General features: G+C 36.1%; 1 protein-coding gene across 1 annotated transcript in view; it reads right to left on the bottom strand.

Annotated features, from left to right (window-relative positions):
• Positions 1 to 498: 498 nt before the first annotated feature.
• Positions 499 to 27,319, bottom strand: part of LOC108674890 — a 127,166-nt gene continuing 100,345 nt past the window's right edge. Inside the window, exons 4-5 of the mRNA XM_047882621.1 lie at positions 27,067 to 27,138; positions 499 to 574 (exon numbers count right to left, since the gene is read on the bottom strand). Coding sequence (XP_047738577.1) covers positions 499 to 574; positions 27,067 to 27,138 — 148 coding nt within the window. The remainder of the gene's footprint in view (positions 575 to 27,066; positions 27,139 to 27,319) is intronic.

Below are 27,319 nucleotides of genomic sequence, written 5' to 3'. Positions count from 1 at the left end.
ACTAAAATATTTCTTTTAGTTGTGTCCAAGGAAAAATGAATAAAACTTTATACCTAATTTTTGTTAACCTGTACACAATTGATTCATTTATTCATTAATCTAACTTTAATTAAATTTAGCTCACGCTTTCATGATGATGATCTATGAATTATGGCTTCTCTTGAGACGAGCATATCGCAGAATGCATGCGAATACCAAAAGAATTATTCGGCTGCGTTAACGCTCATTTCAGAACATTGGCTGTAATATTCATATTGTAAAGAAACTAATTATATAATAGAATATATTAACTAATAGAATATATAAAATAAATAGTCTAAATTCAATTTTGCCTAAGCCAGCACATCAGAGTCGAGTATAATAGCAAGGAATCTATACCGTCTTTACATGCAGAAACGCTAGATTAAACAACTTGAGGCTCAATATATAAGAACAAAGTTCCGTCTACGATCAGAACATACGCAAGTTCCACTAATTACTCTATAATTTGATAAATGCTTACATTCTCTCGAGGGATTGCAGGTCGCGGAACGACCCAGCGGTGATCGTGTGGATGTTGTTGTCGTGAAGTTGTCTGGAAAACAAAAGGGGTATTAGCTACACGCTTTACTTGATCGGAGTGTAATAAAATGTAAAACATTGTAGAATACATTGATATTGCTTAAATCGCGTACAAAAATGTGAAAATTCGTTGTTTTATCTTTCGTATTAGTGCAGGTAACGATAAACACAAAGATCAGTCTTCCGTCATGAGAAAGAAAAAAATACGAAAATCAAACAAATTATCAGTAATACGGAGATTCGATCAAAAATTACTAACATCGACGGCCGCTAAAGTGTATTAGATTGCACTGCTAAACTGAGTCTAATTTTGAGATGGAATGAGGATTTTCATTTTAGCAAAACCAGCAAAAATAAAGCCCGGCTATTTGAACACAAGCAGAATGGTTGATATGACAGAAAATGTCGTCTTCATGAATGCATATCTCTTTAAAAATTAAAAGGAGCTTTAATCTTAGGAAACTTTGAGTTTCATTAGCGTTAGGCTGCAATATTCCTTGTACGATTCATATACAATTTCTAACTTTCTTTTCAAACACCACCACATCCACTGACCCAACATTTGTTTATCCAACCCCTGTACTGAATGCGAGATCGCGTTAAATAAGTACGCGAGTTCGTTTCTTCGCTTTTCAATGCTGCGTACGTTATTATCTTTTTACTATTATTATCTAAACCAAGTGTTCAGCACAGCGAACGAAATTTAGTTTCATAACAAAAATATAATGAGTTGCAGAAAAACGCTCAGCCTCATTTAATTCACCCATTTAATTCACTTTAGAAGATTTGCTTTCTTAAAGGCGGATTTCTAAAGTTGTCGCAAAATTTCAAAATAATGCAAAAAAATTTGAGCTTTTCTTTATAATCTAGGACGAAAATTTAAACAAGACGAGCATGTGCAGATAGAAATAGAGGATGAACTATCCATTGCAGCTTGAGAAATATTGCAGGATAGGAAAAAAACTCGAAAAAGTTATTCGATGTAAAAACCGTGATACGCATAAATAAACATAGTTTTGTTTCTACAAAGATGAATAAGAGATGACTAAATCAATCGAAAAATTATGGTTATTAATTTTCAAGATTTGCATTACTTGTCTTTACCAAAAGTTGCAGATTAGGCTACTTCCAAGTAAACTCATTTACATTTTTGAGTGTTTATGTAGTAAATATTAGATTAAAAATAACATCTTAATTAGTGACGCAGCCCAAGCAACAAAAATAATAGAAAAACAAATATTACGCCGCCAAATGATGGCGGCGTAATAATAATAATAATATCCTCCTTAATAATAGGATAATAATTATAATTATTACTATTATAATATATATAATATCCTCCTGCTTATCCTCCTTAATAATAGGATAAGCAGAAACTTTCTACAAGTGATAACATCTGCATGCTCTCGTACTTGTTCATAAAATTTCTATCAGGGTTCTGAAAGTAATCTTGCATTACAGATATAATCACGTCGCGAGTAAGCGCGTGCATATGTATTCTACTACAAAAAGTACGCAGAAATATATTTCTAATTATGTTTTAGTAACAGCATACGCATTATGATACGATAATAAATCTAATTCCTTGTTTTGAAAGAAGTTTTCATCGTCGTCTAATAACCCTTTTTAATCTAACTTGGGATAAGTTCAATAAAAGATTTTTTTTGAGAAAACTTAGTTTAAAACTGCGTTAGATTAAGTTCCTCGTAATAATTGTTATCTTTAATAATTCAATAAAAAATTTATTGACCAATTTAAAAAAATTACTAACTTCTAATATTAAAATCTAAGTAAAATGTATATTGGGAGTGAACTCCTCGAGAAAGTCCGATCGCACTCCTCAAAGAGCGCGATTAAGAGTAACACCAACACCGCAACTTCGCCAATACTTTGCAGGTCTCAGAAATTACATCTGAACTATTTACGCGAATGAATTTGAGAAACAATGCACTAAGAATAAGTTATGGTCACCGTTACGTCCCAACGTAATTAAAAGTTCCGGTAAAGCAATTTCCAAATGAAACTCGGAGCCGCACAATGGGCGGCAAATAAGACGTCGATATGCCGCGTCTTTTTTTCAGTAAGGCTGAACAAGAGAAGCAGATGGCCGTGCTGCACCAAATGAACAACAGCCAACTCGAAACAAAGCAATTAGTATCTGCCGAATATTAGGGCACATTCGTCTCAATCTTACGATGCGATTCTGTCAGCGACAAGCGACCGAAAACAAAGCGGTGCAGATTGACCGATATTGATCGTGTGGGCGATGACAGAGCCTAGGCTTCCTTAATAGAGTTACTGTACCCCAGACAAACCTAATGCAGGGGAATTACCTTCACATTGTCAATGGGGTTGTGGACAGGCGCCAGGCTTAATACCGCAGCGCCATATGAACTCACGTGAAATCCAAGTGACAATAAAGGGTGGATTAGTTCTTGTCAGCTGTTTCAGGACTTATGGGCCACATATAACTCGACCAATATTTGCATAGTGGAATTATTTCCTGGTTAACAGGAGCTTACGAATATATTTATTCATTTTTGTGATTTAATTCTTTATTTATATAAGCCTATATAGCAGATGACTTCAATGGTTCTTAATTGCAGTCACATCGCACTGCTAATTAACTATGTTCAACAACTCAAATATTTCATCTCATCTCGTAATACGTTCGCACATAAGCCAAATTTAACAAAAAGGTTCATGTTATTGCATTGTAACTTAACACCGTACAAATAAGAAGACAGACAGAACGCTATTTACTCAATGAATTCAATCGTAGAAAATAACGAAGCCTATATTAAATAATATCTCATTTACACGAGCCGATCCGTTCAACTTCACCTTAAGAAATATCGTTCGTTTAATTATGTTGCTGATGAATTTCCATCACAAATAGCGTGAGTATAACAAAATTATATTTACGGGAATAATTTACAGCGTGTTGCATCATAGTATGAAATTGAAGACTAGTCGCGATTCGTTAAATTAATATTCAACCTTAGACCTAAATCCCCCCAGGTAACAAGTGTCACTATTTTACGAAGTAGTTATCGTGTCGTCTGGTTCAAACAAACTTCGAGGGCCCGTTACACATAAGTTTAATACATAACATAAACTAGATAGACACGAGAAATGATGAGAAGGGATAAAAATGAGGAAGCACTCGATTCACAGGCTGTACGAATTTTTGCTTATTACACATGAGTAGCGTATATAGCAGCGTTCATAACGAAGTGGACCTTATTATTAAGTGGCCGGAAGTCCATAAATTCTGGCATTGCTAGAGTCCAATCTAGTCAGAACGAGCGCCACTTATATCCCAGTGAAAATTTACAGACGCGTCAGCTTCTGATTTAGATAACCAGAAGCTGGGGCGACTCTAAATTTCGTTAGGGTACAAAGGTCTTGGAGACTAGCCTAGAGAGCGGCTGACGCTACGTATCCGGCGTAGAGCGCCAAAACGACGGTGGGGCGTGACTATGAAAATGGGATTGTTTATAGAGAGTTCAGAGTCCAATCAAATGTAAACCAGAAGTAAATGATGCACATAAACACCATAATTAGTTAAAACCCTTGCCATGCAACCAAATATCCTCGCATATTCAGCTTCTTTTATTTTTGAAGTATGGAATTTTCACACGTGGAATTTTTTACATGTGATTTATGCAAAGACCATTATGAGGTTGATGTAGTGAGGTCAATTTTTTTTAAAGATTATGAGGCGTTCCGGAATGCTTAAACAATATCGAGTGCAACTAAATCCTTCATCTCTTTGAGCTCAAGTATCCAGTGAGAGTTCCATAAATTCATAGCTTTCTTTTTTTATGATCACGCAACACCAATGCTGAATGAACTGTTTTTGTTTCATTAAATGATTGTTTTTGCAGTATCCACTCAGGATAGTGATGAGCTGTACGAGCGTATGACGTACACAAGAAAGGTCATGAGCTACTCTCTTAAATTATAAGTGGACGGTTTCAGTTGTAGTGGACGGCTTATGAATGAAGACCGAGAGATTGGCATTCCAGTGAGCGAAATGGTTAAGTGAGACACATGCTACACAATAGAAAAGAAAGTCAGAGTTCCAAGTAAGGGTGGACAAGAAGTGGCCATCTCGCGATCATTGCGAAGCCCACAAATATGAAGTGCAGCAGAGGAGGGAGGTCGCCATAGCGAGAAATTAGCCAATAAATATTGGGTTATCTCGGGAGCGCCTTTTATAAGAAGTGCTCTGTCAGGGCAGCACAGCCATAAGGAGGCTGTAGTCGTGCTCGAGTCTTTCAATCGCAAAAAAAGGTTAATATTAGGGCTGAGGGCAGCGCCATGCCGTACTAATGCAATGACCTCCCAAGGCACATTAAATGCCGTATTATACCGCTACTATTTGGGAGCTCCCAGGACACAATTAGTTCCAATAATGCACATTAAATGAATATATATTTAAATGAGGCGAGGATATATTTTAATGAAGCGAGGGTTTTACCTAATTATGGGGTTTATGTGCATCATTCAGTTCTAGTTTTCGAACTCGGAACTTTCTATAAACAATCCCTTATTTGGGAGCTCCCAGGACACAATTAGTTCCAATAATGCACATTAAATGAATATATATTTAAATGAGGCGAGGATATTTTAATGAAGCGAGGGTTTTACCTAATTATGGGGTTTATGTGCATCATTCAGTTCTAGTTTTCGAACTCGGAACTTTCTATAAACAATCCCATCGCCAAAGTCACCACCGTCGTTTTGGCGCTCTGCGACGGATACGTAGCGTCAACCGCTCTCTCGAGGCTCCCAAATAATAGCTGTATACCGTTATTATTTGGGAGCTCCCAGAACACTATAAGTTTTATATAATGGACATCTAAAGCCACATGGTGCAAAACTGCATAGTAGTAATATAAATACCTAGTCATATACCAAATTCATTTATAAATTCAATTATAAACACTGCGAGACTTGGAGGGGTATTGATGAATTGAAATCTTACCATTCACTTTTTGTTGATGGATTGAAATCTTATCATTAATTCAGTGGTCACACCAATAAGTTTGTTCAATAAAGACAATTGAGATCAATTTGTATTTTTAAGTTTAGTTTGCAGGTGTTAAGATTATCATCTGGTAGCAATTTAATGGAAATAAATGCATGCTTGGCGAGCAGGTAATTTATTTAACATCATTTCAAAATATAAATAATTCAAAAAATAGTTCAAATTGAGAGTACGTTGAACCCCCCAGTCAGTGCCTGCTCAGTAGAGTTGATAAGCTGTCATCGCAATTATTATCAGCATTAAAGTATCAACTTACAATACAGTTTTCACAGACTTGTAAATAAATGGAAATAAAATTTAGAAATTATCACATTCATTAGGATACAATGGAACAAAATGGTATATTAGATGAGATAATGTCTAAGAACACTCGGTTCCAGGAGAAGTTCTTGCAGGAATTATCTAGAGGAAAATTATTGCAATCTAAAATACAGAAAACTAAAATTCTGTATACGAATAGATCATGCTCATGCAAAATTAATTTCTACTTATAAGCTCTTAAGATAGAAGATAAGATTAGAAGATAAATTAGTCATGCTCATGACGAAATCATATTCATGAGGAAGATATGCTTCTGATAATATACATATTAGATTCGTGATGCTTCACAAACAAATCACCACTCGCAATGTTGTCATGCTTTTAATGCTGTCTTGTCAACGATGAAAGCAGTTATACTGATAAGACACGTTTATCAATAGGATTTCGCACTAAAAAATCTACCTGTTGCCAAAGAATTCTTTTTTTTCAAAGAATTTATGCTCGCATAAAATTCATGTCGTGTATAGGAAAAATATATAAGTGGTTGTTACATATGTTAAAGTGTGTTATGTGTTAAAGTGTGTTATATGTTAAAATATATGTTTAAAATTAAAAACCAATGTCCATAGAGAAAATTTCAGTCCAACTAATCAAGTCCAGTAAAAATAAGTAATCATCATGAACATTCGGTATTATTTACGATGACGTCATGTTTATCAAGAAGTCATATCTACTTATTAGCCATATTTACTAAGACAACATGTTTACTAAGAACTCATATTTACCATGACAATATGTTGTTTGCTAAGAAGTGATATTTACTATGACAATATGTTTGCTAAGAACTCATATTTACTAAGAAGTCATGGTTACTAAGAAATCCTATTTTACTAATAAGTCATGGTTACTAAAAACTTATGGTTACCAAGAACTCACGGTTAGTAAGAACTTGTGTTTACTAAGAACCTCTTGGTTACTAAGAACTCACATTTACTAAGAACTCCTGGTTACTAAGAACTCCTGGTTACTAAGAACTCCTGGTTACTAAGAACTCCTGGTTACTAAGAACTCCTGGTTACTAAGAACTCATGGTTGTTACTAAGAACTCATGGTTGCTAAGAACTCATGTTTACTAGGAACTCATATTTACTAATAACTCATATTTACTAAGAACTCATATTTACTAAGAACTCATATTTACTAAGAACTCATATTTTCTAAGAACTCCTGGCTACTAAGAACTCCTGGTTACTAAGAACTCACGGTTACTAGAACTTATGTTCACTATGAACTAATATCTACCAAGAAGTCCTTCAATCTACGAGGACTTGTTTACAAGTCTCCAAAGTTGTCCGCTCTCGCCATCATCGCAGCTCCCGACGCAGCTTCCTTAACAAAATTTAGAGTCGCCCCCAGGTTCTTATAATCCAAATCAGAAGCTGCCGCGTCTGTAAATTTTCACTGGGTAACAAAATTTAGAGGCGCCCCAGCTTCTAGTAATCCAAATCAGAAGCTGCCGCGTCTATAAATTTTCACTGGGTAACAAAATTTAGAGTCGCCCCAGCTTCTTAAATTTTCACTGGGTTGCAGCGGTCGCGTTATCGCCGGCGCGCGGCTGAGTCACACCAGCAACACCATGGGATGGTCCACGGGACGTTGTCTTACAGCAACAACATTTGGTGCGTGGGTAGTAGCGTGTATACGTTAGGCTTCTAACGCCTACTCTCCTCCACGCAATTGATGTTGAAACAATTTCAATTAGAAGTTGATTTTGTTGAATGGACGTTCAATTATTTGTAATAAGGAAAAATAAATAGATATTGCATATACACGCCTACTCTCCGCCATGCAAATCACGTTGAAACAGTTTCAATTAGGAATTGATTTTGTTGAATAGGTATACGTTCAATTATTTGTGACAGGGACAAATAAATGGATATTGCATATACAACACTATAAAAGGGGCAATAAACACAATGAATCATCTAATTTACGTGATAAAATTCTTGATCTTAGTCAGACAAATCATTGTATCCAGTTCTGTTATTTTATCATTGTGATGCAATTTGCGGTGAAAGAATTATTCAATAGACACAAATTAATATAGGTCAGCTTTCACTTAACTAGCTTAGCGTTAATTAATTATAAGGATAGTTCGATTCCTCTACCCTTATAACTTTAGATCAATAGATAATCTTCTACATTATCAAACAGCATAAAATATTTTATCTATCTCTCTATCAGCGTCTGCGTCAACTAATAAGTAGATGTGTTCAATATTGCCTATCACAACTATGCATGAATAGTGATACTGTAATAACTAAAGTAAGATAACATCTGAATCAGGCTGTGAGTAATCTTTGGTTCACTAAGTGGACCATATTTAGATCTACCTGAACAAGAAAATCAGAGTTACCCTAGAATTCCCAACCAAAACCCCAGCCGTTGGTCGTCCACAGATAAATCGACGCAGAATTTCAGCATGGATGCGCAGCAACGTTTTAAGTAAACACTGCAGGTTCACTGCTGAGCGGTAATAGCGGTTCCCGTTAAAAAAAACGCGGCAATATAGTTAAGGAAGCGAAGGAGTTTGGTGAGAAGGAGTTATGGTCTATTAGAAAGGTACTTAGGAAGAGTTAGCAGGTCTCATCAGCCCCAACAGCCACTCCACCTACATAATACAAGATCACTTCGCTGCCGCCTGCGGGCCAGCTTACGCTTACATGGCGCGAGCGCATCCCATGCCTTGTATTTCATTGGAAATTATGTGTGTCTGTGAGTGCATATGACAGTTAGCATTGCTATTCACTTCAGGTCTACAGCATACAAGGATAACTTACAGTTACCGACGCTATAATGCTTGTATACCCGAAGGGTTAGTTTCGTGAATAGGTTTTAATACATTGAATTATATCGTGAGTGTGGACAATGAAAATTTAATGCAGAGACTACAGCTTTGCCTTTAAAATTTTGGATTCTTTTAAGTTGGACGATTTTCTGTCAGCTAACATTTTGAATAGGGTAGCTTGACTATCAAAAAGAATGTTTGCGCAGCGCAAATAGTTGGGAGCTTCGAAGCGTATCACAGGAAACTTATGGAGCTCTCAATCTCAGATGATCTCACTGTAGCTTGCATATAAAATATGAATATTGCAGCGTCCTTGAACGAAATGCAACGACACTAAATCAAGAATAGGAAGATATACAAAATTTTTGCTATTGTAAAAAACTGACTATAGTCAGGCCACTCATACTTCAAATGCAATTCGAATACGATATTGGAATATGTTTCTGAAACCAATACAAAAATATGAACTATTATAAGATATATTAACTTGTATGTATTCTTCAAAATTTTGTATATTGGAATAGTTAATCACACTTGAGGAATTTATTAAAATGCGGTCGCTGCGCAAAAATTTTTTCATATAATTCAAATTCAAGTATACAAATGAAAAGAACAACAATTTAAGATCCAATCTAATTCAATTTAATCAAGTTACCTTAAATAATTAAACATACATTGTAACTTCCATCCTTTAAAAAAATTCCGGAATGAGCGAAAATGTCATTGTCGGAGTCGAAACTTTCATGTAAATGTTCATATTTAAATTTTTAGTCATGGTAGGTGGTGATGTATGTACGAAACTATGGGCAGATGATTAGCGATTGGCAGGGGCATGATAACGTGGCCTCAAACACAAACCAGGGGCCTTTTAGGGAGCCTTTTTTCACTTTAATTTGTGAAGAAGCATAACCGGTAACGTTTACTTTATAGTTGACATTCATGATTTTGACATTTAAAAAAATATGTTTATCAGAGCTGAACTTGCAGAATTTTTGCTGAAGAGGTAATTGAAGTCTTAATCCTGACTATTTGGTTAATTGTAACATGACGATGGCACTGAGTTTCTGAACGTCCGCAAAGAAATCTGTGTGCGAGATAAAACTCCGGATGGAATTTCATGTTCACAAATCACAAAGCACATTTAATTACAACATGATAACTACATTGATAAAATTTCTGTGCAGCACAAATGAGTAACTTTACGGGTTGTTCCACATAAAATAAAATGTTACGCGAATATAACAGGGGTGAGTTCCATACATAAATGTTTGAGGACTCAACAATTTCATTTTTGATTTGTCTGACTAGAATGTCGTAAGGTTCTTGTACTTCCAATGGTTGTTGTTGTGCACATTAGTCAAGATTCACTGCATGCTCAATATCAATTACATTTTTTCCCATCACAAAAGGCGGGAATAACTGCAATCTCTGTACATTTCGTATTCCACTTAAAATGCAAAAATACGGGACGCCTGAAACCGATTTTGTTTTCATAATGGGAGGTTAACTCGATTTCGCATCGTATCCATGGAAACGTCCATGTTTGGGACCATAAGAGAGACCTGCATATCTTTCGGAGTACGACACGTCGCTCGAAAACATGAACCTTGGTCAAAACAAAGTAAAACGAAGCCTGAAAGCAATTGTAAAAAATCAAATTTTTCGGATCAAGTGACTAAAATTTTAGTTTACAACTCTGACCAATAAATAAAAAAACATTTACATTGGCCTCACAGAAAACAAAGATTACGTAAAATGGGTATAGCAAATAATATTTCTTTAATCAAGTAGTAAAATTGAATTTTAAGCTCAAAATTTTACGCAAATAAAACATCACAAAGTTCAAGAATTGAAAACTAAAACATTGTAGGTGTGGGCGACAGTAATTTTCATGAGTTGCATACATGCACCAGCTTGTTTTTGATAAATTTAAATGAATAGCCGATATTTGTGACCAAGATCCCCAGCCAACTTCCCGCGAGAAAGTCCTCACTGTCATCAAAACCTGGCCGTTCATCAGGAGGCAGCAAACCATAAGCCGACCGCGCAGCTCAACGTGTCGTCGATCATCAAGAGACATGGGAGGAAAGGATTTCAAGCTAAGTCAGCGCCTAGACGCGAAAAAAGGCGTTACAATAAAGTCTTTTAATTCATAACTAAAGTGAAGGTGAGAAACAAAAAAAAATCTCTCATATCGGATAGTTAGCCTAACGGATGGATATTCGAAACACTGATGCAAGTACAAATGAGATATTTAAAAAATCTATAAACACTAGTTTATTAAAGGAATTGAACACAATAAATCCGAACAATATTGCAGGCATCAAGCAAAAAATTCAGATACGATCTTCATTTAAATGTGAAAAGTGAAAATAAATTTGAATGTACAGCAATAGGTACGTTAACAAATCTTGAAGCGAGTCCTTCCTTCGATTCGATCGTTATCTTCATCGACTTCTCAGTTCCATGCATGTTTGCAGCAACCAGCCGACTGTATAATCACACGTGACAGGTTATCATTTCGTCTTACAAACGGCCTTTTTAGAGCCTTTTCTCATTTATGGAAAAAATGCATTATTGTGCTCGCCATGTCCGTCCGTCCGTTTGTCTGTCTGTCTGTCTGTCCGTCCGTCCGTCCGTCCGTGACTTCACGTTTTCGTCGACGAGAAAATGCGCGCTTTGTCACTCACTGCAGTGAGTACTGATCTAATGCAGTGAGTACTGATCCAATTTTTTACTCATCATGTATCACTGATATTTCTAGGCATTGAACATTTTATGAAATAACCGACGGCGTTTCTCTGAAATAGTTTCAAATTTCTTATCAAACCCACACAGTAGGATTCTGTCCAGTTGTCTGCTTTCTTCATTATTTTGAGTATAAATCCCTTCTTTCTATGTAAAATGCAGGCTTTTTGTCAATAACACCTTATTTCACGTTTCAGAAAATTCTTATGGTAAAACATGTAATTATATTTCGGGGCAGTCGGTGGACCTTATATCGATGTGGCCTTAACCGAATATATTGGAGCCTCAGACAGGTTAAACTAAATGAGCAGCCAGACCCTTTCTATCTCACGACATAACCATCAATGATGTAACTTAATGCCGTGTTAAAAATGAAGACATATTTTGGACCTCATTCCCGACAGTAACATTTCCTTGAAATAAGCACACTATATTTATATAGTAACGTCACTAGTAATGTACAGGTAGCGAAGAGTTAAGTTAAGTATTTTACGTTTTTTACAGAGAATCCTTTTATTATCGTTGTGATTTCGAAACTATATCGAGCACTCGAGGTATTTTGGGTGGTGTACGTTTAACTCAAATAAATTTATCATAGCATTGATTTATATGACGCTACTGACTTTACTGTTTGAGAGAAGCAAGATTCATTTAATTTATACTGACAAATTGGAGTCAATCAAAAATCTTTAACCCGAGGTGTTCTTCCTCCATATTCATCTAGAAATGGGAAAGCAGTAGTGCTTTTTTGAGAGTAAAATATTTTAACAAATTACCATGTAATTTTTAAAATTAATCACATTAATTTTTAATTAATTTCTGATATTTTTCCGCGATTTCTAGTTTTCTCAGTAAATTCCGTGATTCCCAGTTCTACTTCAAATGTCAGCATAGTGGTTTTCTTTGAGCGTGAAATGTCGCTATCCGTTAAAAACAGTAACAATTTAGTTATAGTATATATGTTACTGTTGGCAATATGATATTATCAGTTTTATTATGTGCTAGTTTACCGTTATAGATGCGCTCCATAAGAAGCATTCGTTTCGAAGGATTTTGAATACATGACTTTTCGTATCTTCTTATTAAATTCGGTTCCTGAAGAACAATCAACGATCAATATTAAAATAATTGCACAGGTATAAAAATATTATTACACATGAGATTAACAAAATATTTTACTTCGAAGACTATAACCATACAAAATTCGAAATAGCGTATAAATATTCCGAACACGATTCCTATAACTACAACACGTACCAAAAATTTCTCTCGCCAGGTTGGTCGAGAGCCAGCATAGAACTAAATCAACTACGGGGATTAAAATTGACCATAACTCAGTTGCGGATGACACACACGCAGCAAGCCGACGATTCATTTTATAATTTTTTTTTAACTTCAAATTCAACTCACTGATTTTAGTTAATCGGCAGTTGCCATTAGTTCTGGCTCTTATTTCTGTTTTTGCTCTTTGAATTAAATACGTACTGCTTTTATTCTCAGGTGGAGCCCATAATCTTTTATAGGCTGCGTTATTAAGAGCCTGTTATTTAAATTATTGTCAAGTTTGCAATTTTTTAGTATTTTTCTTTGTGGATAAAAAAATAAACCATACACATTCATTCCAGTCTTTTGACGGGACAATTCAGGCAGGCATATTGAACTGCGAGATCGAAACACAAGTTCCTATATACTCCTCCTTAGATTTGTATTATTAATTTTAGCATTGCATATTAACTCACAGACCCAAAATGCTGTGTCGTTAGGACAATTTAAATGTCATAACCTATTAATACCTGTAAATTTGGTCAAATTTATTTGCAAAACACACTAAAGTTAATCACACTCTAAAGTTAATCACACACTAAAGTTAATCACACTCTAAAGTCAATCACACATTAAAATTAATGACACCGAAGTGCATGATCCAATGACATCAGAGTTACTTGAAAAGACTGCAATTTGAACTGAGTAATATTGTTTCCTAGAACTAAAAAAAGAGGATCAGAACGGTGCTAAAATTTTCGCTCATACATAACGCGGATTTCACTCATTCGGTGTTGGAGATTGCGCTCACGAATCTTCCCTCTGATCGTAAAGTTTTTCTCGACAGTAAACAGCGTCATAATTAAGGACGAGTGCTAAGTGCTCCCGCGCTCTGTTCTCACGTAGCCAAGTTTCAGGAGCCGCTAAGAGGATCGCACCACAAGTCTTCATTAGTGGAAATCTTGACCGGCCAATCAATGGTCTGATTTAACCGATAAATTTTTCAAGAATATACATTTAAATCAATTACGAAGGAAAAACTTATAGTAAGGTGGAGTACTATTACCGCTAGAATGTCGATGCACTGTTTTGTGACGACGCTTGAATGTATGCAATAATGCTAAAATTTTGGACTAGATTGTTACAGCTATTTTAAGGCAGACGACATTTTTGGAGGAACCGGACTGCTGCAGCAAAGCTCATTGAATACAGTCCATGCAAACTTTAATGTCAACGACCTAGGTCGTATAATTTCAGACAGATAAGTAACGAGATAATTGCCAGCTCTGAAGTTTGGCAGCAAGGAATGTGAGTAGTCGCGCAATGAAAATAGGATAGTGGAATGGAAAAACTTCACATAAAAAGTAATTGGCAACATGAAAAAATGGGATGATAAAAGAAGAAAGGTCATAAAAATCTGAAATTGTGGCCTATGAGGAAACGTGGAACACGACAGAAGACATAACAATGGGAATTAATACATGAAACATAATGGGCAGCTCAAAAATGGAACCTGAACTAACAAACGTTCATGGTAGAATAACGGGAAAATGAGAAGTTAAAATGAAAACCTAAAATAGTAGACAAATGGGAGCTTAAAATGAAAATCAGATTAAAGTTGGGGAGCATGATGAAAATATCAGCATAAAACGAAAAATATTATGACTAAAACTTGTGAACCGATATGGAAATAAACGAGTGAAAAAATGGGAGCATATACGGGAATGTTAGCATGTAAAAGAAAATAGACTAGCCAAGCATGGCAGCGAAATAACAGAATATGAGACTAAAAATAAAATGCTGAAATGAAAGTAAATATGATTATGAAAGTATGAAAGTAAAATGTTTGTATGAAAGGAAATGTGAGAATGGAAGAGAAAGGTAACATTCAATGAGAAAATTAAGCCTACTATAGTTTAAAAAGTGACTTACAAAAACACCAGGAAGAGTAACAGGAAAAAAGTACCCAATACTTGAGAAAAGATAAAAAAAAAGTTCAGAAAATAGGCGCATACAAACGAATAAAATGCATGAAAAAACTCAACATGAGAACGATGATCATAAAAACACGTTGTAAAAGAATCATGAAAAAAGGAGCACGAAAAAAATGGCCGGCTGACGCAGAAGTTTTAGGGCGCAATAACGAAGTTTGGAGGGAGTTTTTACAGGTCAAAATTTATTCAGTGGAGCGAAGTTTTTGCAGGAGTCAGCTAGGGATTACATGCAGGCACAACTCGTAAACCTGCGACTGGAATTGAAGTTTCCAGGATGCGACAGAACAATTGCTTTACAGTCACGCCGATGGCCAAACTGCCTAGATAAATAAAATCGTCGGCGTCACTATTTTTATTCAAAAAATAAAAAGGAAACGCTCATCGGGAATGGATATAGACTTATAGAGTGATCATATAGAATAGGTATACTATTATAGCAAAATCGGTACTTTCAATTCTAGGTAGGAATTAATTATAAATGTGATGAAACATTCGCTATTTTATGTTATTCGAAAATTAAGTTTATGACATTCAGGAAATCGTTTGCACAATTGAAAAATTACAAGTGTTCAGGTAACTTAAAAAAACTGCACGACGTAACATGCTAGCCAATTATTTATTTTTCCGTTTATATCGATATCGATAATTCATTATTTAATTAATTATAGGTACTATAGACCAAAATCACTATAATTCAAGCAAGCACAATTGGAAGAACGGAAAACGGTTTAGTGTGAACAAAAGTTATTGAAAACGAGGCGAAAGATTGAAATATACTTAATTAAACCAATCAATGACAATGGGAACAACAATTTTAGGTAAAGCACTATTCGTAAAAAAAATTCGTAGCAGAAAAGACGGATAATCAGTCATTAATCCTCAAAATAGAGTAGAATTAGAGAACTAAAAAATTAGACCTCACTTCCTTAACCTGTAATTACCCCCGAAAGTAAAACGTTTTGATAATTAATCTTTGGTTTTATTGAATTGACGGGAAGCGAGAAGCTAGCTAATCTCGCCAACTAACAAACACGCTATAGCGGAACGAAGCCAGTATCTGTCCACAGCTCCAAGAACTAGAAAGGATCTGAATGCTCAGCAAGGCAGAGGTTTACAGTGTCGCATAATTGCTGACTTAAGAGAAAGTTTACAATAGAGCGACGACCCATAGAACTTCCTAAAGTATTCTCCCAAGCTGCCAGCAATGGGCAGACCGAGTCGTAAGTTTCGTGGAGTCAGTGAAGCGGCAGCGGCTCATCTCATTTTTCTCCTATGGAACGCTCGCCGACTACAATGGAGGCGTACAGCTTTTTAACAATGAACATCGCATAATTTAGGTCGAGCATTTTACTCCCTGCTTCTGTTGGGACGTAGAGCCACCAACCGCAGTGACCCCCCAGATAGAAAAGAAACGATGTGTACGAGAAATATTTTATTTTAGGAGAAGCTGGAGGCTTGCAGCCATTATCACCACCACGTCTTTGAATCCAAAACATTAATTTATATTGTTGCTAGGAATTTAGGTACTTAAGAACACCTATTCAGTTGAAACGAGTCTTCACTTTCAAATAAATTCCCTCAAATAACTCAGTTTAATGGAAGTTTTCTGCAAAATGAGATAGAAAGAACTTGAAGCACAAACCGAGTAAACTCCAGCGCAATCAGTGAGTAAAGTAAAAGATTATTGCGGGGCATTCATCATAAAAAACATCATAATCCACACTTCCTGACGGGATGATGTTTTAATAAACGCTATGTAGGTGAGCGACGTCTAGCATTGCGATACGCCAAGCATCACAATAGAAAATCAATGACGAATTATCGGTGGCAAATTCGATAAGTGCGACGCTATGCCGCCTATGGGTCCAGGAAATCTATCGACGAAGTGCTCTCCAAAAAAGCAAGGTGGACATAAAAGGTCCGATCGAAGTTACTATTGAGAGTTCAGTGGTTAGAGCCACGACAAGAGATAAGAAGATGTTCAGCCACAAATGGGGTCTACGGCACTCCTGAGACAAGTTGACGACACGCTCGCCAACGCACGCTAATTGAACGACTCCTTTGCTTACTGCCACTAGGATAGCAGAGACTGTCAACCCATGGCGAACGATACTGCGGCCAATAATTTCATAAAGCGTGTACGACCAACGTTGAACAGAACGGAGGCTAAATGGCTCTAATGTTCAACAAAAAAAAATGCGTTCGTTTTTACGTGGGACATTTTTTCCGTCCCTTTCTAATTATACGACAACGAGAAAAGAAGCTGAAAGTAGAGCGGTTAAATAGGGCTGTGTAAGCCCGTTCGCTGTCTTATACAGTAAAAAATGTACGTAAATAAAGGAATAAAAGCTTCTATCGAGAAACGGACTACATGTACACTGTGAATTGCAGCCAATGAAGCGGTTCGCGAGTAGTGAAATTTAAAGCTTGACTTAATTAATCACGCATTTCTACTAGTGAGTACAAAGATGAAAAATAGCAGAAGCATTTAAACTGCCAGTATTAGATCGAATATGAACACGAACCTCAACTTCAAATGCTTGTTTTATATTCCTAAATTTAACTCAGGCTTTTTTAACAGGGCTGCCTCATTTTGAAAGCTCGTCAACAATTATCATACGGTAATCACATAAATGAACGAGAGTTTGAAGCGCAATAGTATACAGATATTCAAATCAGACGGAAGTCGCATAAACGAACGAGAGTTTGAAGCGCAAGAGTATACAGATATTCAAGCGAACCAGTCAGGCCGGTCAAGGGCAGCCCCAAACGAACAAAACCAATGACATCCAACCGCCGAATGCGGTTTATCGCCGGAACAGAAAAGCCTTGCATCGTAGAGAATCGTGTTCACTGGGAACAAACGATTCGATCCCATTTGATAAGACAGCAACAAGCTCCATATGGGGTTTCGATAAGTTTTTCCAACTCGGGGATGGCGGTTGCGGAGATAATAAAGACGCTTACATTCAAACTCTGTATCAGACGAACATGAAAAAGCGTCGTACATTCAAGAATAATTCACCGACCGTAGTTGCAAATGGCATCAGCATAAAACTTAATGTGCGCATCGTTAATTTAATGGCGAGGCGACTTCTACATCATTGGAAGACAGATGTAAAGGCGATTAATGCCTTACATTAACCTCATTAGCGCCAACACCGCGAACGTGAGAAAAATTATTGGTTTTATTCTTAGTCGTAGTAATTTACCGGAAATTTTAATACATATACACTGGTACATATATAATATTTATAATACAATACAATACATAATATACACTGGTGCATTGTTAGAGTAAAATTCGATAGCTTATGTGTAACACACATGGAAGAAAGAACAGTTACAGCCCATAAGAAACTGATTGGAATTTCATGTGACTCAAGAGAGAAATAAACAAGATTTAAGAGCACACGTAAATATATACGAGTGCGTCAAAATCCGGCAAAAGACGCATTTCTAGTTAGAAAGAAGAAACCAGTTGAAGTAAAAACATGAAACTTTCCAAAGGTGAACATAAAATGTTGCAGATAAATTGCAGTTGGAATATAACCTGATTATCTGGTATATATTCGGTCTAAATATGTATATCAGTCTTAAATACGAGCTTTCATCCACAAGCCGAGATCTGGGGGCTGTCTGTTCAGTGGTTGTCACAGTGTGTGAGCTTGACATCCGTGGTTGTTATTTCTTTATACACTTCAAGATTACAAATAATACATTTTTTTTAATTTCACCAATGATCTAAATTTCAAAATTTTGATTTTATATTTTTAACGTTTTAAGTAGGGAAATTTAATACTGAACTTTTTCACAGGCATTGAAGTGAGAAAAAAAGTAAAAATAGCTACCTACGTAACATAACGCTACTGTAGAGTGCAGCTATATATAGAAGTTAAAAAAAATGTAACCCATCATCTCATCAAAAAAATGTAACTCAACTTTGTAAAAAATTAAACATCATTATTCACACAATAAAAATGATATTCAAGCAAGGAGTCGAAGTCAGTGTCAGCATCCAAGTAACTTAATTAGAAGCAAAACATAGCCCAGTGTTTAACTTTAATTGGTCCAATTGCCCTTAGATGAATGTTGATAATTCACAAATCAATGATTGCCCCTCATTGATAAGCATTCACATGCACGCATATTTTCTTCAATTTCCAATCCACCTAAAAAAAATTTTCAATGTGTTGCTGAGTAGATTAATTGAATATCATAAGTAAGTCAGAAATTGAACGTTGATAGTAGACATTCCCGTGACTGCAAATAATTTCTATCAACTTGCTCTCACAATATTACTGATTTCATCCGATATTCTAGATGCAAAGGCGAGTTCAGACATCGTAGAAAAATGAATGAAGAAGTGGTTTGCTATTTTAAAAACGCTATATATAAGTTGCGTTGTGCTGCGATTTAACATAGGGGGATATCTTAGCGACCATAATAATTCTATCATGATTTTTGCTTGTGAACTTAAATTAAGCATTTACAATTTAGTCCCTTCAAAATTAAGCATTAACATGTAATAAACGAATTGAAGAGTGGCAGAGAGTGGTGGTAACGTTTGAAGATCACTAACTCCATAACCAGGCATAGTTTTCTCCGTGTCTAAACATCGAGAACTCTCAAATCAACAGTGATTTGTGCAATAGACTGCGACCAGCCCTCGATCTTTCCCTCTTGCCTTTCGTGGCACCGCAGCAGTAGCTTTATCAGTTAACTAGATACGCTCGAACCTTAAGCGCACTACGAGCCAGCGAAAAACGCAATATGCAAATGTCTCAATTCAATTTATTCAACGATAACACGCTAACTCATAGATTAGCAATCAGACTAAATTGAACATCAATTTGATAGGAAAAGACAAATTTTCATGCTCTGTTGAATTTTTCCTATTATAAATAAAGTGATATCAAAATCGAAACGCAGGTATCAGAAAACTTCAAGAGTTCATTTAAAATATGAAAGGCTGGGTTCAGTGACACATTAGCCCATTGACGTTAGTTAATAAATCCGGCCGCTGCTCTCCGAAATACCAGTCGTCACAAATTGATCATAGTCAGACGATTTTTCATTTCTAAAACATAATGGCTAGTCTAAACAACAGTACAACTTATCTCTCGAAGATTCAGCCAGTTCTCTCCACTCAATGCTTGGTTAATTTTACAATATTAAACCACACTAGAAAAATAAGAGACAATTTCAGCCTCACATATAGGTCTAATTAATGCTTCAGGAATAATATACCTTTATTAGGTAACCCAACACATGACGGTTACTTATGATGAATTAGTTGAAAGAAATTCTTATTCATCACTCTACATTAGGAAAATCCCATGTCCCGAGATGCTTTCACCGCAAATAAAGGTACAGCACCGAGCAAAGCTTTAAATAAAAGAAAAATTCATGACGCAGATCAAATCATTTTATAAACTTACATAGAAATGCGACTGAGACGCTTGTTGACTGCAAGAGAATATATCACCCATATACTTTTTTTCCTCCAGAATAAGCATGCACCATTTTGTAGGAAGTCAGTACCAGCACCTTCCTGAGACCATGCACGTGGATGGTTTAGCTCTAAGATATTTCACACAAATGGCCGCAAAAATCACTAGAAAACTTGGAAAATAATCAGACCATTCATGGCAAGAAGACTTAACTACGATTAGCGGAAAATCAACTAATAAAACCGCTCAAATTTTTGAAAAGTACAGAATTTTCAAGTTTCTGAAGCAAGGCGCCTAAGCGTGCAGTTCTTTTGACAGCCTGAATGAAGAAATGAAAAAGCGGAGAGCGAGAGCTATGAAAAAAACGACGTCATCTCTTAATGGCATTTAGCTTAACCAAGTAAACAATTTGCTTCTTTTGAACAGACTTACTCCGCCGTGAAAAGCGTCTGAAGAATCCTGGATACTCGTGCTTAACGCAACAAAATTACGCACAGAAATAGCGGAATGCTATTCTTACTTGAGTGGCCAGTAAACCAACGACGACATTTAGAGCTGGAAAAAGTTGTCACCGAGCAATTCTACGCAGCAGGCATTTAAAAATACGTAAAAAGGCAAACAACGAAGCCAGAATTTTAATTGAGAGGTCTGTAATTTCAGAAATAATTCTCGCAGCCATTTTTACTTGAAAATTCATTATTTTTAATTTATACAGTAATCAGTTGATAAACTAATCAGTTGACAAGTTGGTAAACTTTTATTTATGTTGATTAGAGTTCGGGCTTCCAGTCCGAACGTAATATTAATCTGCGTTAGTTCAGTTTACGCTTTATTTTTTTCATTTTGCGCAGAGAAACGTGCAGTAAAAACAAAAAATCGGTATACCGTATTTAAAGAAACGGTTTGTTTCTAATTAAAAACAGATCTAAAGAAACGATTTGTTTCTAATTAAAAACAGATATCCAATAATTGTCTTACCAACAATCCTGAAGAGAAACAAAACACACAATCCATCGCATCTTCTTCAACATGTACGGTACGCAAAGAAAAAACTCCAGAAGTTCCAGAGCTATTCGAATGCAATCAGAACTTATCCCCCATTCTTTAGAGTGTCTGCTTAACATTCAGCACGCGCTACTGCATTTTCCTATACAGAAAGAAAGTGTCTTTCAATCCAAGAGTCTTAGGGTGCTAAACAAGCCCCAGGGGAAAGTTCGTTGTCACTTGCTCCCTATTGAAAATCAACGTATGAATAACCGCAGGCCAATTCGAGGCCATAAGCAGGCCACCGATAATGCGGCGATAAATTTCATCGAGGTAAGCACTGGGCCTCAGCATGCAGCTTACGCCGTCCCGTCATTAGGGGTCGATAGCTTCTCAATGAGCCTCGCGTCCTCGTCCCAGCCTCCCACTTGTCCCACGTCGACACCGTCAATTGCACCTCTAATGTGGGTTCACGTAACGTCATCAACTCGTCCCATGTCACGCCATCAACACGTCCCATGTCACGCCATCAACACGTCCCATGTCACGCCATCAACTCGTCCCATGTCACGCCATCAACACGTCCCATGTCACGCCATCAACACGTCCCATGTCACGCCATCAACACGTTTCACGCAACGCCATCAACTCGTCCCATGTCACGTCATCAATTCGTCACGTACGCTACGGCACTGCTTGATGTTTTCTCATTAAAATCCATCACGAGCGGCGATGTTCTCATTTCGAACTTGATTCTTATGCCATTACCAAGATAATCACAAACATATTTTTGAGCGAATAAAACTTTTTTTTACAGGCAAAAAAATAAAATTTTTAACTGTTAACTTATAAAATTTCTAACTGTTAATGTTATAGCTTTTCCGTGTACATTACAGACGTTCTATGAAACTCATTGCCTTTAACCCGTTGACAACTATCCCCGCAGATAATAGGATCACTATATTCTACATATTAAATTCTATTCCTGTCAGAATAGTCAACTACTCGAACCGATACGCCGCGGCCCACACGTAACACATAAAGATGCAATTATATCACCCACGTAAATCTTGTATAGTGCTCGAAATTCCATAATAGCTCAGAATTTTATAATCTACGTTCAGTAACTATATAAGCATATTAAAACCTAAACGCTTTAACTGCAAATTAAAAATTTTCTTTTGAGGATCGAAAATGAAAATGACTCGGGGCACGAGAGACTAGCTACATTTAAAGTTTAAGACCGTTACATTAAATCATGTCTTTGCCACCAAAGTCTCATCTATGATTCTTAAAATATAATAATTATATTATTCTCTTATTATTAATCTATTACTTCTAGAATATATTGAATTAGTACTGTCGGAGGCAGGCTAATAGTTGAAAATATTTTGAAAAATTACAGTTTTCAAGTTCCAAGTATGAGTAAAGGCTGCAGCAGAACCGAACTGAGCGTTAAGAGTTGGCTGTACGTTATTACTGCTGTGCAATGCATAGCATTAAGAGCAGAGGGGGCGGGGTTATTACCGCTGCTCAATGCATAACATTAATGGCAGTGGGGCGAGTCGGATAATTACAAACATGATAAATTCGACTACACGTCGTCTCGGGAAATTGCTGGCCGCCAGATGCGCCCACGCGATTGAATTTCTTCCTGGAGCTCGCGAGACGCTTTAGCTAATAGAGAATCATAGGATACCAGTGACCATAGGATGGCCTACATGCATAATCCAACTTCGCATATTTCATACAGTGGAATGTGTATTTAAAACGTACTTCTTTATCAATTAGATAGCAAGGCATATCTGTGGACAGTCCTACACACACAAAATATTATCTTCTCTGGTATAAATTAACGAGAGTGAATTTGAGTGTTCCCGACAAAAATAAAAAGTGGTAGCGAAAATTTGCTAAGCTTACTATTCTGATAAGAATGGAATTAAACGCTTGGTATAAAGTTGTCCTTGTCAAGGTTCAAAAGCTGAAATTGTGCTCAGGGCTGCCGACACATACGTACGCTATGCACTTCAGTACCTAATGCATTTTGCGAACGATCGAGCCTACGCATACAAAGTGCACAAGGATGAATTTCATAGCACTGAATTTGTGAATGCTACTCAGAATAAAATATAAATTTTACCCAATAACTGTCTCATGCCTTTGAGATTTATTTACCCGAATAAAAATAAATACCGTGCAAATTAAACAATGACAACTGGATGAAAAATTTTAAACCGTCACTATAGAGCTCTTCTTAATACTTAGGTAAACTTCGTTGAAATAATTCATACAAAATAAACAAAAAACTTTAAAGCTCTACAGTGCTATCATTGTAATTGAACCAACTGAGATAATATATAAGAATTTTGATTAAAAAATTATTAGTGTATGTTTAATACAATAACGAAAAATTACAAATTCGATTATATTTTTTAAAAAAATTACCGATAATTCCCCACAGCGACGTAGAACCGTTACGTGTTTCTAGCCTGAGAAACAGGTCATAGAGAAGAAAGAATACAACATCTCACCAGTAGATTAAATACGTGTAACAAAGCTCGATAACAGCCCCAGACAATGGGGCACGACGATATGAGAAGTCTTTGGGTCTCCGGCAATCTCGACCTATTGTTGACCTACCTCTACCTTCTTAAAATTGATGTACGGGTTAACGGCGTCTCTCTCATGGCCAACGGAAGGCAATCCATAATTTGGCTATTATTATGAACATAAGAAACATTCCGTTACTTTCTTCACGCATGTCAACAGCACCGACGACACTGAAGCCCAACACAAACACCTATAATCCGGCAGCGCCTTGTCAGTGATAACCAACTCCGTGGCTGCGATAAAATAATAGCAATGAAAATGGGCAATTTGATCCAACAGAATGACACTTCATTGTTCCTTTATTCATTCATTACTCCAACGATATATTCATCAAAATTTAAGAAAATATAACATGACATGCGATTCAAAATTGATGTTTTAAAAACGAAATTCGTCCAGTCTATAAAACAGCCCGAAATTTATCAGGTGCCTGAAAAATTATGCTGACCATAAATTAAGATAAAAAAACGTGCAATTATAATAATTGGAAGCATCGCAGTGACAGCTGAATGTACCTGCTATTCAAGTATCCGCGTGTAAACTGCTTAATATATCGATCGTTAATTAAAGCGCTTAGTTTTGAATTCGCCGTCGAAGCTGCACTCGATGATCGAGACGAGCGATAGCAAAAAAAATTCTTAATTAAGCTTCAGCCTCTTGAACAAATTTAAATCTTTATTGCTCGAGTTGATATTAAACGACATTTTAATACGTGCCACTGATAAAGCTGAGCGAGACTTTGTTCAAAGGTAAACGCCGCCTAGGCAACACCTGTGCCATTTGATTTTTTCCTACTGAAAAAAGAAATGGCAAATCAGAATAATAAAATACTAACACAAAGTCAAGTTAATCCTTAAAATTATCCAATGAAACGGGCAGTTAGCAAGCACCTCCCGACCTGACTGCGCAATTGAAAGTCCATCAAATCGAAGTTTGAATACTAACAAATCCGTTGAAAATTGAAGATAAGATTGCAGGTTATTCAAAAATCAAACACAATGATATTTATTAAGCGAATTAAATAATATAATTGTTGTTTTTGATCAATCTCAGACGCGATGACTTCTATATCGTAATTTACAAAATCTCAACAATGTAAGAAACGCGAACGTCGTGATGTTAATTGCAAGCGAAAATTTCACAATTTTTCTATTACCGATCCAATGGCAGTATCTGTAATGGTCTCGTAATGATAATGATGGAAATTTTCAGACACGCTTCAGATGTAGCAAAAAAAATGCATTTTACGAGATAAGCTGTACCTGAACGTTACACCTGATCGAAAAGGTAATGTATTTATAATTATGATCCAAGCACTGAGCTTTTTGGAAGGAATGAACCTTGCAAATAATTCATTACAACTTATAGGACATCGTGACATGTATAAGTTTATTACACATTTCTGGTGATTTGCAAGTTTCAATCAATATTTACCTTCAAGAGGCGCTGGAACTTTTATACAAGTTGTATAGTTGTTCACAGGTTCTTCTAGGTAAATTCGATTGAAGGCCTATTATTGAAATTAAACGAATAAAAACATCATTAAAAGGCATTAACTCACCAAAAAATAATTGCCTAATTATGTCATGAAATTTCTTAATACATTAACGCTAACGAGAGATCATAAGGCATTTATCTAGCTGCGTAGTGGCGCTGCGTCAAGAGCATATTCATCTCAAGGCAAGGAAAAAAATTGGGCGTCACCAAATGGCAAGCATCTCCATGCTCAGAAAAATAACTGGATCAATTTGTCCAAATAGTAACATAATTTGTGTGCGTAGCACGGATAAGCTCTTTTTTCGGGCCAAATTGGGTCAAAATGGCACCTACAAAAGCAAAATGATCATAACTATTTTGGACAGTTTCATTCATTTCAGAGCACGCTTTAAGCGGGAGCTCATATGCAGATCGATATGCCGAAAAATGGCAGGCATATTTATTATTATTAAATCAAATATTTTCTTCTTTCATACATTTAAAGTTTAATATTGAATAATAATATTGAATAAAAAATAACAATGAATTAGATAAAATCGTTTCAACGGTAAAAAAAATAAGGGGCTCGCCATTAAAATCCTTATTTTATAAGAATTGTGTAAGTAGACGCTAATGAATTGTTGCGTTAGAATTTCAACTAACTGTATAGAAAACCTGATGGAATTATCGTTCACGGAGACCAGCTTTCTCGGACGAGATAAGAAAATTCGTTCATGCAATTCTGAATTCGCAGTCGTGAACGCGTTGATCATCCAGATTACAGTACACATTTATAGATAAGGTAATAAATAAAATAATTTAAAAATACGTTAACACCAGTTTCCTGAAGTGTTTGTAGCAAAGGAAATTCTACAAAAAAATACCGTATCTTTCTAGAAAGCGTCTCGGAGTGCAGCTCTATCATCAGTTCGAAAATTCTTGAATGCAGATACTTATTCATTTTTATCTGCCTCAAATTGCATGTTAAATATTAGAAAATAAAAAAATTAACTCGAATATATCTAAGGTATTTATGTTCCTAGTTAAAGCAGAAATTGGGATTGCCATGACATGATGGCAATACTTGAATCGAGTTTAGGAGTCTTGCACGAATATTTCGAAACAACTTGCATCTAATAAGCCAAGAGCTGTTGTTATTCATCACATAAATACTAGCGATATTGAGGTTTACATTCCTGATGACATCGCAAGTAAATCTCGTATTCGCGGCCAAATTATATCGGAAAAGAAAATGTACCTAATCAACTCATATTCCTTCGCAGCGAGACATGAAACCGATCATTGAATACGTTCAAAGCTTGTACCTGATTATGGGAAGAGGTGATACACATTTTTAATACGTACATAATACCAACGCTAGTCGTGTAAAACGAGTACCAATGCATGTTTGCTTGTTCCCGCAGAGGTCTTTTTCAGAACATCAACTATATGACGTTTATTTCCAGTCCCCAAACTCCCATAAATACACATGGATGAAGGAACCTACACATAAATACACTTCCCGCCCAATTTAGTGTAATGTTTGAACCAAAATTCAGTTTGCGTCTTTTCGGGAGAATAAGTTTTTTTTAACACTGGTCACACCAACTCGGTTAGATCCTTTGCCATTTTCTGTATATAAATCTGCATGAGGCTATAGCCTCATAGCTATAGCTAATATTCTGTATAGCGTTGTCAATATTTCCATATCACATTCGAATAAATCCTCTAACTCGATATATCAACAGAAAGAATTCAATCATATTTTCCTAGATACAAATATTACAATAGTAAAGTGTATTTGTTACTTACAGAATGCGAAGTCGGCGAAGATTGGCCAGATCAGAGTCGTAGATGACAGTCAAGTCGTTTCCTTGGAGATCTCTGCAACAGATAGAAAAATTCGGTAAAAAAATAAGGTAAGATCAGCGCTGCATGATAACTCAAGTAAATAAATATAAAGTTAGTCAGTATTGGAAAAAATTACTAGAACAAAATGCAATATAATTCAAGATCAAGTCAAACCTTCGCAATGTTAAAAAAATTCCTAAATCCTTTGATCTGA

The sequence above is a fragment of the Hyalella azteca genome, unplaced genomic scaffold (assembly GCF_000764305.2).
Source record: "Hyalella azteca isolate HAZT.00-mixed unplaced genomic scaffold, Hazt_2.0.2 contig10907, whole genome shotgun sequence".
NCBI lineage: Eukaryota > Metazoa > Arthropoda > Malacostraca > Amphipoda > Hyalellidae > Hyalella > Hyalella azteca.
This window is presented reverse-complemented; position numbering and strand designations above follow the sequence as displayed.